Source organism: Aulostomus chinensis, chromosome 24 (genome assembly GCF_037954235.1).
Source record: "Aulostomus chinensis isolate RoL2024-O1b breed Wild chromosome 24, RoL_Achi_v1.0, whole genome shotgun sequence".
Classification (NCBI taxonomy): Eukaryota; Metazoa; Chordata; class Actinopteri; order Syngnathiformes; family Aulostomidae; genus Aulostomus; species Aulostomus chinensis.
In genome coordinates, this window is record NC_141343.1 from 6,837,500 (window position 1) to 6,849,584 (window position 12,085).

The window sequence follows — 12,085 nt, forward strand, 5'->3', positions numbered from 1 at the left end:
TATTCAATTGTATCTTTAAACACAAGCAGAGGAGGGTCCCCCTTACCAAAAGAAAACAAATTGACACAATATTTCTGCTTAAATCTCCTGCAACACTTCCTCTGTCAAATGTAACAGAGGGAAGTAACATGAACAGTGTCTACGAGCTGTTGGGCTGGCATGTGACTGCTTGGCTCATCAGTTATTTTTTGAGTCAAGTGGCGCTGCACATAGGGACGGTGTGTGTGTGTGTGTGTGTGTGTGTGTGTGTGTGTGTGTGGGGGGGGGTTCTCAACATTTTAACCACCACATAGCACATCCTCAATCCACAGCAGTAACACTTGTTGACAGTCGTGAACCCGCAAGAGCAGGAAAAGGGGGTTCCTGCGTCGTAGCAGTGTTGGCAGCAGCTATGCAACATCGCCCAGCCGTTAGCGCGACGATTACTGGCATCTCTAAAATTCCCTATACAAGCAGCAGAAGTGAAACCAACAATGCAGGTTCTCAAGAAATCAACAAAGGCAGAAAGGAAGTTAGAAATAGTGCTTCCATTTTTCTTACCACCTTTTTTTTTTTTTTGCTGAGCTTCACAGCAATCAAAGACAGGTTTAAGGAGAGCAACAAAAAAAATAACGGCAACACAAATATAGATAAATGATAACAAAACCCACTTTATTAACTTCAGTACTGGGATGTTTGGTTGAACCAAAAAGCTTCAAATAAACAGATTTTTTTTTTTTCCCCTCAACCAAAGCTTTTGTAGCAGGTTTGCAAACGACTGCAGTTAATGGTTCTTGTGGAAGTTCTGCTGCGCATGTCACGGCAGGAACGGCACCCGTGGATTTGTTTCTAAGGCTTTTTTTGCAGAGGGTTCTCGACGTGCAGAAAGGCATTATATGTACATACACACCACACCGTTATATACATTTGATAAGTGTACTGACAAGGAAAAAAAATCAGTTAAAATACAGCTGTGTACATGGTTTTATCCCTAAAACTCTACAGTAACACCGATATGATGAGCAGCTCCACACCGACGGTCATGAAGGCGGTACACAGTACTTGCAAGAGCGATGTCAAGCATACATTCTCTTATCAGCGGTTCTTAAATGAGTTTGCTTTTGTGGAAATGCTTTGATCCCCCCCCCCCCCCCCCATTTCATTCAAAATTTTTTGTTCACATGAGGCGGACAGATCCTGTCCTGACGAGGATTTAATAAATAAATGACGGAGCGAGGACGGCACATACTTGGATGACATGCACACTCTCTCATCCCTGATTCTTAGCCGTCACGTGGAAAGTGCCATTTTACCAAGCAGATAAAAGAGCACCGATGTGATGAAGGAAGAAGAAAAAAAACAAACAAACGAGACAAAGGACTTTGTTAGAGATCCAGTAGAGTTAAAAAAAAAAAAAAAAGGAGATAAACATCAGGAGATGGGTGGAGCATCTTAGAAACCCAGTGGGTGAGGGGAAACCACGCCTCCGTTCTCCACCACTGCCGTGGAGATGGCTCGCAGGTTCTTGAAGAGCTGTCTGGACTTACCGGAGTGCAGAGCCTTGACATCCAGCATGACTCTATCATGGGCCTGGTGGGGGAAGAGACAGATCACAACATTTCATCTCAGCGTCGCTCAGCCCAGACTAAGGATGTCTGCTGCATAAAAAGGTTAAGACGTAACATGACAAGCCTGACACTGGCTGTTCAAAAGTCCTGTGACAGTCTATCAAGGATGGGCCAGGATTTTTGATTAAAATTTAAAAAAAAAATTAAAAAATTGCGTGACTATTAATGACTGCAGTGCGGGTAAAACTTTCAGTAAAAGTACAGCTGTTTTCTGAACAACAGTTGAGAAGACTCTGCTGTGAGAAACATGGAGAGACGATGGCATCGTACACAGGAGAGTTTTCAGGAATGGGAGGGGCAAGATGGCGGCGCCAAACTACTGTGTTTGTTTACAAGAAAGAGATGAGACATGACAGAGTTCGTGTCAAAACATCAGGAAATATTAACATATTAGCACAAAAACTTCAACTAAACGTGGCTGGGTTTATGAACGCTACATGCTAACAGTTTAGCATCTGCTAGCAGCTGTGCAGTAGCAGCTGCTGAAATTTTTGATTTAAAAAGCTACGGCGTCGCATTACGAAACTGTTCCCGTGATTTGGTTGACAGACGATGGCTTGGAGGGAGTCGGAAGCCACCTGAAGGTGCTACTAACATCTGTCTGTCGGCTTCATTAGTGGACGGTTGCCAGCTACGTTAAGAGCTCACGTCATGAACACGACAGCAGCACCATTTGTCGAGGAGATTGGATCACACTGAAGTGCAGATCATCAGGTACCAGTAGGGTTTAACACCGGCCCTCTCCCTCACCAGTTGTTGCATCAAAGTTGAACATTTTTAACCCAAAACATCATCCTTTTCTTCTTCTTCTTTTTTTTAACAACTCAGATCTTGACATTATTTTCATGTTTTGGCATCCTAAAGCTGCTGACTTTGGACTGCGTGAACTTCAACAGCGACTTGAGAGTTAAGGGCATTATGAAACTCACAGATGCGTCCTCCTTCATACATGAACACCTCCACCTGAGCACTTTACTGATGTTTATCTGGGATTCATACCTTCAAACTTTTCACGCTTTTACCTATTTTATTTTGCAGTTTGGAGCATCGCACGCGTATGTTAGAGGAGTAGCTTACCTCCATGCACCAGGTCTCACACAGCATCTTCTCATGCTGAGCTGAAGGGTGGCCTTGGCTCAGGGAACGAGAAGCCCTGCGGGAGAAACAACAAAAAAAAAAAACAACAACTCAAAAGTGTTGACTGAAAGTAGCTGAAGTGAGCTGGGGTAGGTGAAAGAGCGTATATGGGGACAAAGCACGAGGGGGTGTTCAAAAAGGACTGAAAATGTTCGTGATGGTTACCTTGAGAGGACAACAATCATGGCGTACAGGTCGATAGCGCAGTCAGCCACTCTCTTCAACACAAACTGTTCATCTGCAACAGGATATGATTGAATTACCGCCCCCCCCCCCCCCCCAAAAAAAGGTCAGGTCTTTGCTCTATTTATTTATGGTTTCGCTGGATGTTGAGTCATTCCAGGTAAACACTTCTCTCTGAAGCACTCACCAATAATCTTCTTGCCGTGCTTAATCAGAAGCTTCTCGATGATATCTCCGAACTCTTCGATGGCTTTCACCGCCTAACGAGGAAGAAGAACGCGCGCACGGGGTGCGATTAAAAAAAAAATTAAGCTTATCTAAATGTGTGAAAACTAAATCACACGCAAACACACCAGTTCTCCACTCTGGGCCAGTTCTGGGTGAACAGTTCCCTGCAGGGTGAGACTGGCGCCCAGGCCGACCCTCCTGCAAGGACAAGAGAAGAAGACGGTGTTGGTGGTGTCAGCTAGCATGTGACTAGCAGTATCTACGGTTGAGCTTAAACTACGGTAAAAGTGACACCTCAGTTCCAAAAGTTAGTACACACTGAATACACACACACTACATTTAGACAGTGACTTAAGAAACACGTGATTTATAATGTATTACAACTTCTTACACATCCAGGAAATTCTACCAAATCTCTATTTTTATTTGATAAATGTCTCTTTTCTTGCATGAGCAGAACTTTTTTTCCTATAAAAAAAAAAAAAAGAACACCTCTTCTCCTCCATTGCAGGAGGTGTTTAAAATTCTCGAGCTACATGCTAGCTGCAGCGTCGGTGGTGGTGTGAGACTTGTTGTAGGAAACCACAAAAGGCTTCATCAAGTGTTCAACATGTTGAGGGAAGTTCCCGCTCTCGCTGCGAGCAGTGTGTACAGTGTATAACCCAGCAGGAGGAAGCAGGGACAGCTGTGTGTGAGGGTGTAGGTGACGCAACCTTTTGGCCCTCTTGCTGATTTCTCCTGCAAGCAGTCCAGCGTTGCCGAGTGGGTTCTTCAGAGCTTTTTGGAGAGTTTTCAATTGATTACCTGCGTTCTGGGCAGAGGAAGGAAAAGACAGGGGCAATATTACCAAAACTCATTGGAATCTGACTACTTCCTGGCCTTTGGAGCAGTTGCTCGTGTGGAAAGCGTTAACCTTTTGACATTAGCTTGATTAGGAGCAATTAGCAAGGACCTCACGATACGCATCACTCCACTTGGGCCCCCACACAATAACATCCTGATATATCGGGATGTTCAACAGGAACAGGTTCGGTGTCTTGCCAGGTGCGTTTACAAGTTGGTCGTGATCCCTGAATATCTCACAGCAGTGAGACGAGGTTGCATTTTCTTTGTCCAACTTGTTATTTTGACCTTGTTTTATTTGGAAGCTGAAGTGCCTCCAAGCGCGGTTAACTTCCCCGACCGCCTCACACACAGGAAATGCAGCGCTGCATACTAGCAGTACAGCAGAAGTTATGTTGTATTTACAGCCTGTCTTAAACATGAATTATTATTTTGGAAAAAAAAAAATCAAGAGCTGTAAGTTGCTTTTAGGATGAGATGCTGCAGCCCCTTTCTACAGCCCTACACTGGATGGAGGTTCATGACGGCAAACACTTCCCTTGACAAATACAATCGGATCCACGGGGCCCGGGTGTTTTACCTGGAAGCCATTGAGGGCCACAAACAGCCTGAGGATGTCGTTTGTGCCTTCGAAAATTCTGAAGATTCTCAGATCCCTCATCACTCGCTCCACTCCAGAGTCCTGAGAACACACATGCAGGCAGGTGAAGACCTGTTAGCATTCTGAGAAAACCGACTACTAGTTTAAATAATCGTATTGATACTACAATGGAGCTAAAAAGAGCTCCATTTTTTGTGGTTCTTTCTATCATTCAGAACCTGCAAATGGCTGTAATATTGTCTGCTTTCTCTTCTTTGCAGCAGAACCTTTTACATGGTGACTTATTTCCTCAATAATAGTTTCACAAATCATTTGCAACATTACACTGTCGTGATACGAAAGCCCTCAGTTACATTTGTGTCGGTGATGTTTTACTCAGTAGAACACGCGCCGTGGCTGCAACTTGAGGAGGTTTGAATTGTTCCGTGACTGCGTGTGTTTTCCACCGTTACCGAGAGCCAGGAAAAGGATACCGGTTTATTTTAAGCAGAGCAACATTACTTTTTACGCTTTCACTTCGCCCCCTCAGCTCAGCTGGCTTGTTCTTGTCTATTCTTGTTACTTACAGAGACCAAAAAAGAAAAACCCCACCTCAACAACAATTAAAAAAAAAAAAAAACATTCATGTGGTTACAGCGTGTCTGGGCTCCTCGCACAGGGCCACGTAGAGGTACCTACGCCTTAGAGAGGTAGATACGCCTTAGAGAGGTACCTACGCCTTAGAGAGGTAGATACGCCTTAGAGAGGTACCTACGCCTTAGAGAGGTACCTACGCCTTAGAGAGGTAGATACGCCTTAGAGAGGTACCTACGCCTTAGAGAGGTACCTACGCCTTAGAGAGGTACCTACGCCTTAGAGAGGTACCTACGCCTTAGAGAGGTACCTACGCCTTAGAGAGGTACCTATGCCTTAGAGAGGTAGATACGCCTTAGAGAGGTACCTACGCCTTAGAGAGGTAGATACGCCTTAGAGAGGTAGATACGCCTTAGAGAGGTAGATACGCCTTAGAGAGGTACCTACGCCTTAGAGAGGTACCTACGCCTTAGAGAGGTAGATACGCCTTAGAGAGGTGGATACGCCTTAGAGAGGTGGATACGCCTTAGAGAGGTGGATACGCCTTAGAGAGGTGGATACGCCTTAGAGAGGTGGATACGCCTTAGAGAGGTAGATACGCCTTAGAGAGGTACCTACGCCTTAGAGAGGTAGATACGCCTTAGAGAGGTGGATACGCCTTAGAGAGGTAGATACGCCTTAGAGAGGTACCTACGCCTTAGAGAGGTACCTACGCCTTAGAGAGGTAGATACGCCTTAGAGAGGTAGATACGCCTTTTGGTTAGAAAGAAAAAAGAAGATGAAAAGAACCTTTAAAGCTGAAACTATTTACAGCTGAGATTACGTAAAGTGAATAATGGACAAACAATCCTCCAGTGGACACATTTACAATTGCAAATACATTTATTTTTTTATTTATGGATGTACATTATTAGGTTGTCCTTTTCTAATCATTATGTTTGTTATTGTTGTTATTCTTAAGTCCTTTTTCTTTTTTTCACTGAAGTAAATGTACATAGGTATGGTTTATTATTATTGCCATTTTGATGTTTTGTTGTTCGTAACGTGACTATTATTTTTTAAATTATTATTATTGATGGTAATGATGTTATTAATACTGTTAATAGTAGCAGCAACTTTGGGGAAGCAAATATATAAAATATGAGTACAGGAGAAGGGGTGGGATAAGATCAGTTTTGACTTCTTTCCACTCCTTTTTTGAACATCTGTTGTTGCATTCTCTTCTTTTTTTTTAATCTTTGTTTTTATGTTCAAAATAAACTTCAATCAATCAATCAATCAATCAAAAGTACACAGAGAACAACTGTTCTGTTATGGAACTGTCTGTACCGAAGGCAAAAGTACGATCTCTCTAAACCGGCAAGTTGCACAAATCCCACATCCTTAACGAGATGCGGCTGATTTCCTTTTTTTTTTGTTCTAGAATATAAGTGTGCAAGAGCCGTTGACTCGTCCTGGAACTGACGTCACTTCTAGAAAGTCAGCTAATTTCAAGCTTGAGTTTTTAAAATAGGCAAGCTCCCGCAGCCCCTGAGCTGGGCTGATGTTGCATGAATTTATGACAGACTATGAATGTTATTCCATAACTGCTAGATGGGTTAAAAAAAGAAGAAGCAACATTTATGGATAAAAATGCTGTTAAGTTCTGTGTGATGCGGGATGAAGACGGAGCACCCACCTTCATGAAACCCATGCCGCCCATCACCTGAATACACTCATCAGTCACCGTCCAGGCCGCTTCCTGTCAACGTCATACAGACATGAGAGGGAGATGTTACTCTCGTTAGGTCAGAGGCGTGGTATTAACCAACGCCTGAATCGGAGATGATAACATATGGTGCTGGAAGCCACGGAGGCTCTTACAGAGGCGAAGATCTTGCTGATAGCTGCTTCTATCTGGAACTCGGTTGCTCCACTGTCCATGTTGCCGCTGATCATGTAGGCCATTGACTACCAAAACAAAAAAAAAACAAAAAAACAACAACAACAGACAAAAGTGTCAGTTTGATTTTAGGACAATTTGTTTTGAAAGTGCGATGCAGGATAATATTGGCACATCGGCGGTATCAGAAAATATTGGGTTCATTTCTTTTGCTCTCTTCTGTTTATGATTCAGCAACAATGAGCAACACCAAAGAAAAAGTTTCCAAATTCAACTTGATCATGTGTTTTTCAGTACAAACAAAACGTTACTATCACATTAACGTCACCTAGCAACTGAGTTTGCCGTAGGCGTGTCTGTGATAAGGATTGTTGCCAGGTACAAAAAATCGATGTGTGTCACAGATGCGTGAGCGTAATCAGGCTTGAGACTGAGAACCTGAGAGTGGAACTGAAAAGAAAACTTAAGACGGACGATGATCCTCAGTTTGATAAAGACATTTTACGAGAATCATCAGGATCGGCTGAAAGAGTGACCTCTGACCTCAGAGACGTATTGCAGCATAACCATACGAGCCACCTTCTCCTGGATGGCGCCATAGTTGTGGATCTTGCTCCCGAACTGGGTTCTGTTGGCTGCGTGATCCACCTGATGTGAGGAGGAGGGATGAAGGAGGTGAACAACAGTCTACTATCACCTCAGCAGGAAGTGGCTATGTCACCTCAAACTCTCCTCACTTCCTGTTAGTGGATCTAGTGAGCTGGTTACTCACAGCTTTGCTGATGACTCCTTTCATGGTGCCAGAGAGGGCGGCAGCCATGCCGAATCGACCATTGTTCAGGATGTTCATGGCCACCTTGAAGCCACCACCCACCTCACCGAGGACGCAATCGGCCGGGACGCGAACGTTATCAAAATAGACCTCGGCGGTGTTGGAGGCCTTGATGCCCATCTTCTTCTCAGGAGGGCCGCTAAGAGTGAGAAAACAAAGGTTAGTTACTTCAAAAAAAAAATAAAAAAAAAAAAATCCATGACCCCCCACCCCCCCTAAAAAAACCAACTGATTTTAGTGATGAAGTGAACGTGATGAAGGAAGTTTACTCACTGCGTCACTCCGCCGAAGCTCCTCTCCACAACAAAGGCTGTGATCTTGTCTTTCATCTCTCCCGTCTTGGGATCCTTCATTGGTGTCTTGGCAAAGACGGTGAAGATCTCAGCCAGGCCACCATTGCTGCCCACAGAGTTATCAGGTGAGAAACTCACAGCCACCAGCTAATTGTACAAAACTGCCCCCTAGTGGTGGAACTCAGCCACATCCTCACCTGATCCAGATCTTGCTCCCACTGAGAGTGAAGTACTGACCGCAGGGGGACTCGACGGCTGTGGTTTTGATAGAGGCGGCGTCTGAACCGCTTGCTGGTTCAGTCAAGCAAAAGGCGGCGATGTGCTCACCTGGACGAACAAATGAAACCCTGTCAGGGATGTGATGCCTTGAACTCCGCTTCTCTGTTAAGTAGATTTGCTTCTGATTTCCGAGGCCACGTTTACACGCGGCTCCACGTGTTAAATGGGGATTAACCTGAGGCGAGTTTAGGCAGGTATTTCTCCTTCTGAGCTGGATTCCCAAACAGCAGAATCCCCTTGAAGCCAATGGACTGGTGGGCCCCGAGAGTGATGCCCACACCCAAGTCATGACTGCCCACGATCTCTACCAGCCGGGCGTACTGAGAGAGGGATGGATAACGTGTTACACTCAATATTTACCTGTGTGTGTCTGATATACCTCTCTGCACACACACACCTGTGTGTTTGTCAGGCCGAGACCACCCAGGTCAGCTGGCACCTGCAAACCAAAGGCACCCATCTCTTTCAGGCCCTCCATGGTGTGATCTTCCACCTTCTCCAGTGCGTCATTCTTTGCCGGATCGTTCACCTCCTGCACGCGGGGAGCAGAAACGCGGACGGTGAACCAACAGGAAGTCAGACTGTCCCAGAGCCCAGAGTGGTTAAAAGTTACCTCGAAGAACTTATGCACAGGTCCTACGAGTTCTCTGAGAAACTGCTCCTGCTCATCATTCAGCACTAAAGTAAACATAAGAGACTTGTTTTGTTTTTCTTTTTAAACAAATCTTAAGAGCTTTTCCATTAAATGTCGGTACACTCAAGTAAGATTCTGCTGTACCTGAGGGGTAGGGGAAGACCTGAGGGGTCGCAATCTGCCCCTTGAAAATGTTGACAGCAAACGATTTGGATTCCTGAGGAAAGTGACATCAGACAGATGAAGATATATACAGAAGGGTATGAATTACATAGTTAAAAGAAAATAAATAAATAAAATCCATACAGCGGCAACCGTCTTCTTCTCCACGGCAGCGGCAGCAGAAGCAGTGTCGGCGCCGACAGCTGCTGGCTTCTCCAACACCGCCTGAAGAGAGACGTTCAAGACATCACGGTGAAAAGTGACTTTTGTTAAGGGGGAAAAAAAAAGAGGGCGGTTTTATGAGTTCAAATGTACATGAGAACACCAGTGTGATCAGGCGCAACTACACAAACCTCCGAACCAGGAGGGGAAGCTGAAAGTCCAGTCAGTCTTTAAAATGGAATTACAGACTATAAATAACTTTGTTATTTATGTGCGTCAGATGTGAGAAGAAGAAAAAAAACAACTCAGATTTCAGTTTTCTCTCTGAAATACAAAATCAATAGGACAAAGGTGAGCAGACAAGCCTCAGAGCGCGTGAGTGGATGTCAGCACGTAGGTGCGGCTGCTGGATCAACTCACATCTCTACCACAGCCTGTCCATCCATTTGATTCAATCTGAGTTGTTGTTGTTCTTTTTTTTTTTTAATTTCACTACCAGAAACTTGCCGTCTGTTGTTTATGACGAAGAAACAATGTGGTAAAACACAATTTATCAGCTTTTCAAATGCTTTGGACACGAATACCTACTTACTACAGACTTCATAATGTTTACATTTGCGTTCAGAATGTAAATATACTTTTTTTTTTTAATACACATACAATATCAGTTAATATTAGCTACCAGCCTGATTGGTTGTAGAAATACCGCCCCCCCCCCCCCCCCAAAAAAAAATCCAATATGGTGCATCCCTCATGATTTTCAAAGACTTTTCAAGGTCCGGATATAAACAATTTACAATGTCATATCTTTTAATGGTTTTTCATGACTGTGCAAACTCTGGATGACACAAAAGTTTCCAATTCAGTATCTGGCATGTTGATAATACATCTGGAAGTATTTTCAAACGTAACACGATGATTTCAGCGGTGGGTTTCCATGCACAGAGGGGCTGTTTATGCCTGGTCTCAACTGCCCTCTACTTGTTACTAGTGGTCGTACAAATGCCAACAATTTAATCATTTTCATTATTAATCCAGCACATTAGTGTCATTTCAGTCAAAGTCACAGCAGTTTAATGAAGCTGTTTGACTTAAAGCCAAAATATATTAAAATGCTTTTATTTAGCAGCAGTTGACATGAACAGGAACGACTTGAGGTCTTGTTTTATTGAGCTGCAAACGTCATGATTAAACTCAGAATTACGGATTCATCTTTGATAAGGGTGGATATTAATAATTAGCAGATATTAGTTTAATTTGGTTCGGTATATGCTAGACGGGACAGGTTCAGTTTCACCCATATATGAGGTGAGGGTGTCACCTCTATTTCTAGGTCATGTGACCAGTGAACTTTCCCCTACTTCCAGCGTTACGTCACTTGACCTGCTGTCTTTGTAGCCAAAACATGACAATAAACAAGCTGTAAATAAAAGAAAAACGTACATGTATATATATCATCGCACATTTATAGCACTCGAATGGCACTCTTAATTTGAAAACATGAAACACAGACGTTTGTCACATTCGCATACCTGTGCAGCCTGGCTGGCGTAGAGGCGGCTGTTTTGCACCGAAACCACAGCCTGGCGTTGACTTCTGCACCAAATTACAGATATTATTAGCTTTCCTAGCAAAATATGACATTTCCGGGAAGATTCGGTGGGTGGAATTATGTCTGTAAACATAAATAACATACCCGGAAAGGACGGGAGGAATCCTGAGAATGGTGCCGCGTAATGCGGAAGACTGGCTCACTTTACGAAGCAGCATTATCTATTTATTTTGTGTTTTTTTTTATCTGAAAATACAGTAGAGAAAAAAGTTAGCCAAAGATAAATAAAGACAGCGCGAGGCTAACCGTTAGCTTGGCGGTGTCAAAGGCTACGTAACCACTCGGTTTATTCACTAACTGGGTGGGTTCTGACGGGGTTCTCCCGTCTGTACAGTAGAAATGTATAAATTATTCTACAAAGAAACAAGATTAAAAGAAATGTACAAACGGACCTGAGTTGTATTAAAACGTCCTCCCGTCCGAACACTGGCAGACAGTCGCCCGAAATGCTTTTTCTCCGTTTGCCTTATTTGCCGGATGCTGCCACATCGCGGTGCTTCATGGGATTGGAGTTGTTTTTTTTTTTTAAAGAGTCGTAGACAATCGACAGTAAAACAAATATTTGTCTTGTTAAATAGACAAACCACTTTTTTTTGTTATTTTAATTGCATCCCTTCTCTATTTTCAATACTTATGACTACATAGCAATATATATAATACTGGCCAGCGGCTTATGATCAACACCAGATATTGTAAAGTATAAGATACAGTAAAATTGCGTTTTAATTGCACTATATTGCCTCCCAAATTTTATTCAAATATTTTAATGAAAAAAATTATGTCATGCGACCTGGGGACTCAGCAGATATTAGGATTAAACTCAAAATATAAGATATACTTTATAGCACTTTATTGCCTCGTAAATTGTTCTTATATTGATAATGAAATGCAAAAGTCAGCATTTTTGCTTCATAGCTTCCATGTCATGTGACCTTGGGAGGCCGAATACCAGATCTACTAGAATAAAAGTAAGACATAATTTAAACGCCTCTTCGAGTCTATTAATGAGTATTTGTTGTTCCCCTTATAAGGCACCAAGAATATAACTTGTTCCTTT

At 43.2% G+C, this 12,085-nt stretch overlaps 1 protein-coding gene across 2 annotated transcripts; it reads right to left on the reverse strand.

Moving 5' to 3' along the window:
- Nucleotides 1-626: 626 nt before the first annotated feature.
- acadvl (acyl-CoA dehydrogenase very long chain) lies at nucleotides 627-11,555 on the reverse strand. 2 transcript variants are annotated; one of them, XM_086197516.1, is made up of 21 exons: nucleotides 11,421-11,555; nucleotides 11,113-11,214; nucleotides 10,949-11,009; nucleotides 9,399-9,479; nucleotides 9,237-9,309; nucleotides 9,072-9,136; nucleotides 8,856-8,990; nucleotides 8,634-8,778; nucleotides 8,377-8,506; nucleotides 8,160-8,285; nucleotides 7,827-8,025; nucleotides 7,598-7,702; nucleotides 7,036-7,122; nucleotides 6,851-6,913; nucleotides 4,579-4,680; nucleotides 3,869-3,966; nucleotides 3,281-3,353; nucleotides 3,115-3,187; nucleotides 2,910-2,982; nucleotides 2,685-2,760; nucleotides 627-1,569 (listed from the first exon to the last, which is right to left on the reverse strand). In XM_086197516.1, exons 2-21 carry the CDS (start codon nucleotides 11,184-11,186, stop codon nucleotides 1,432-1,434), a joined length of 1,977 nt encoding a protein of 658 aa, XP_086053642.1. In that variant the 5' UTR covers nucleotides 11,187-11,214; nucleotides 11,421-11,555; the 3' UTR covers nucleotides 627-1,431. The 2 variants fall into 2 exon arrangements, with proteins under 2 accessions (XP_086053642.1, XP_086053640.1); XM_086197514.1 differs by having other exon boundaries at nucleotides 10,949-11,012.
- Between the last annotated feature and the right edge of the window lie 530 nt (nucleotides 11,556-12,085).

Bases quoted from the DNA above. Each gene is read 5' to 3' on its own strand.
- acadvl (XM_086197514.1), bottom strand. From the start codon at position 11,186: ATGCTGCTTCGTAAAGTGAGCCAGTCTTCCGCATTACGCGGCACCATT. The intron at 11,013-11,112 runs GTATGTTATTTA...AATTTGGTGCAG, and splicing joins ATTCCTCCCGTCCTTTCCGG to AAGTCAACGCCAGGCTGTGG. The intron at 9,310-9,398 runs GTATGGATTTTA...CACTTTCCTCAG, and splicing joins AGAAGAAGACGGTTGCCGCT to GAATCCAAATCGTTTGCTGT.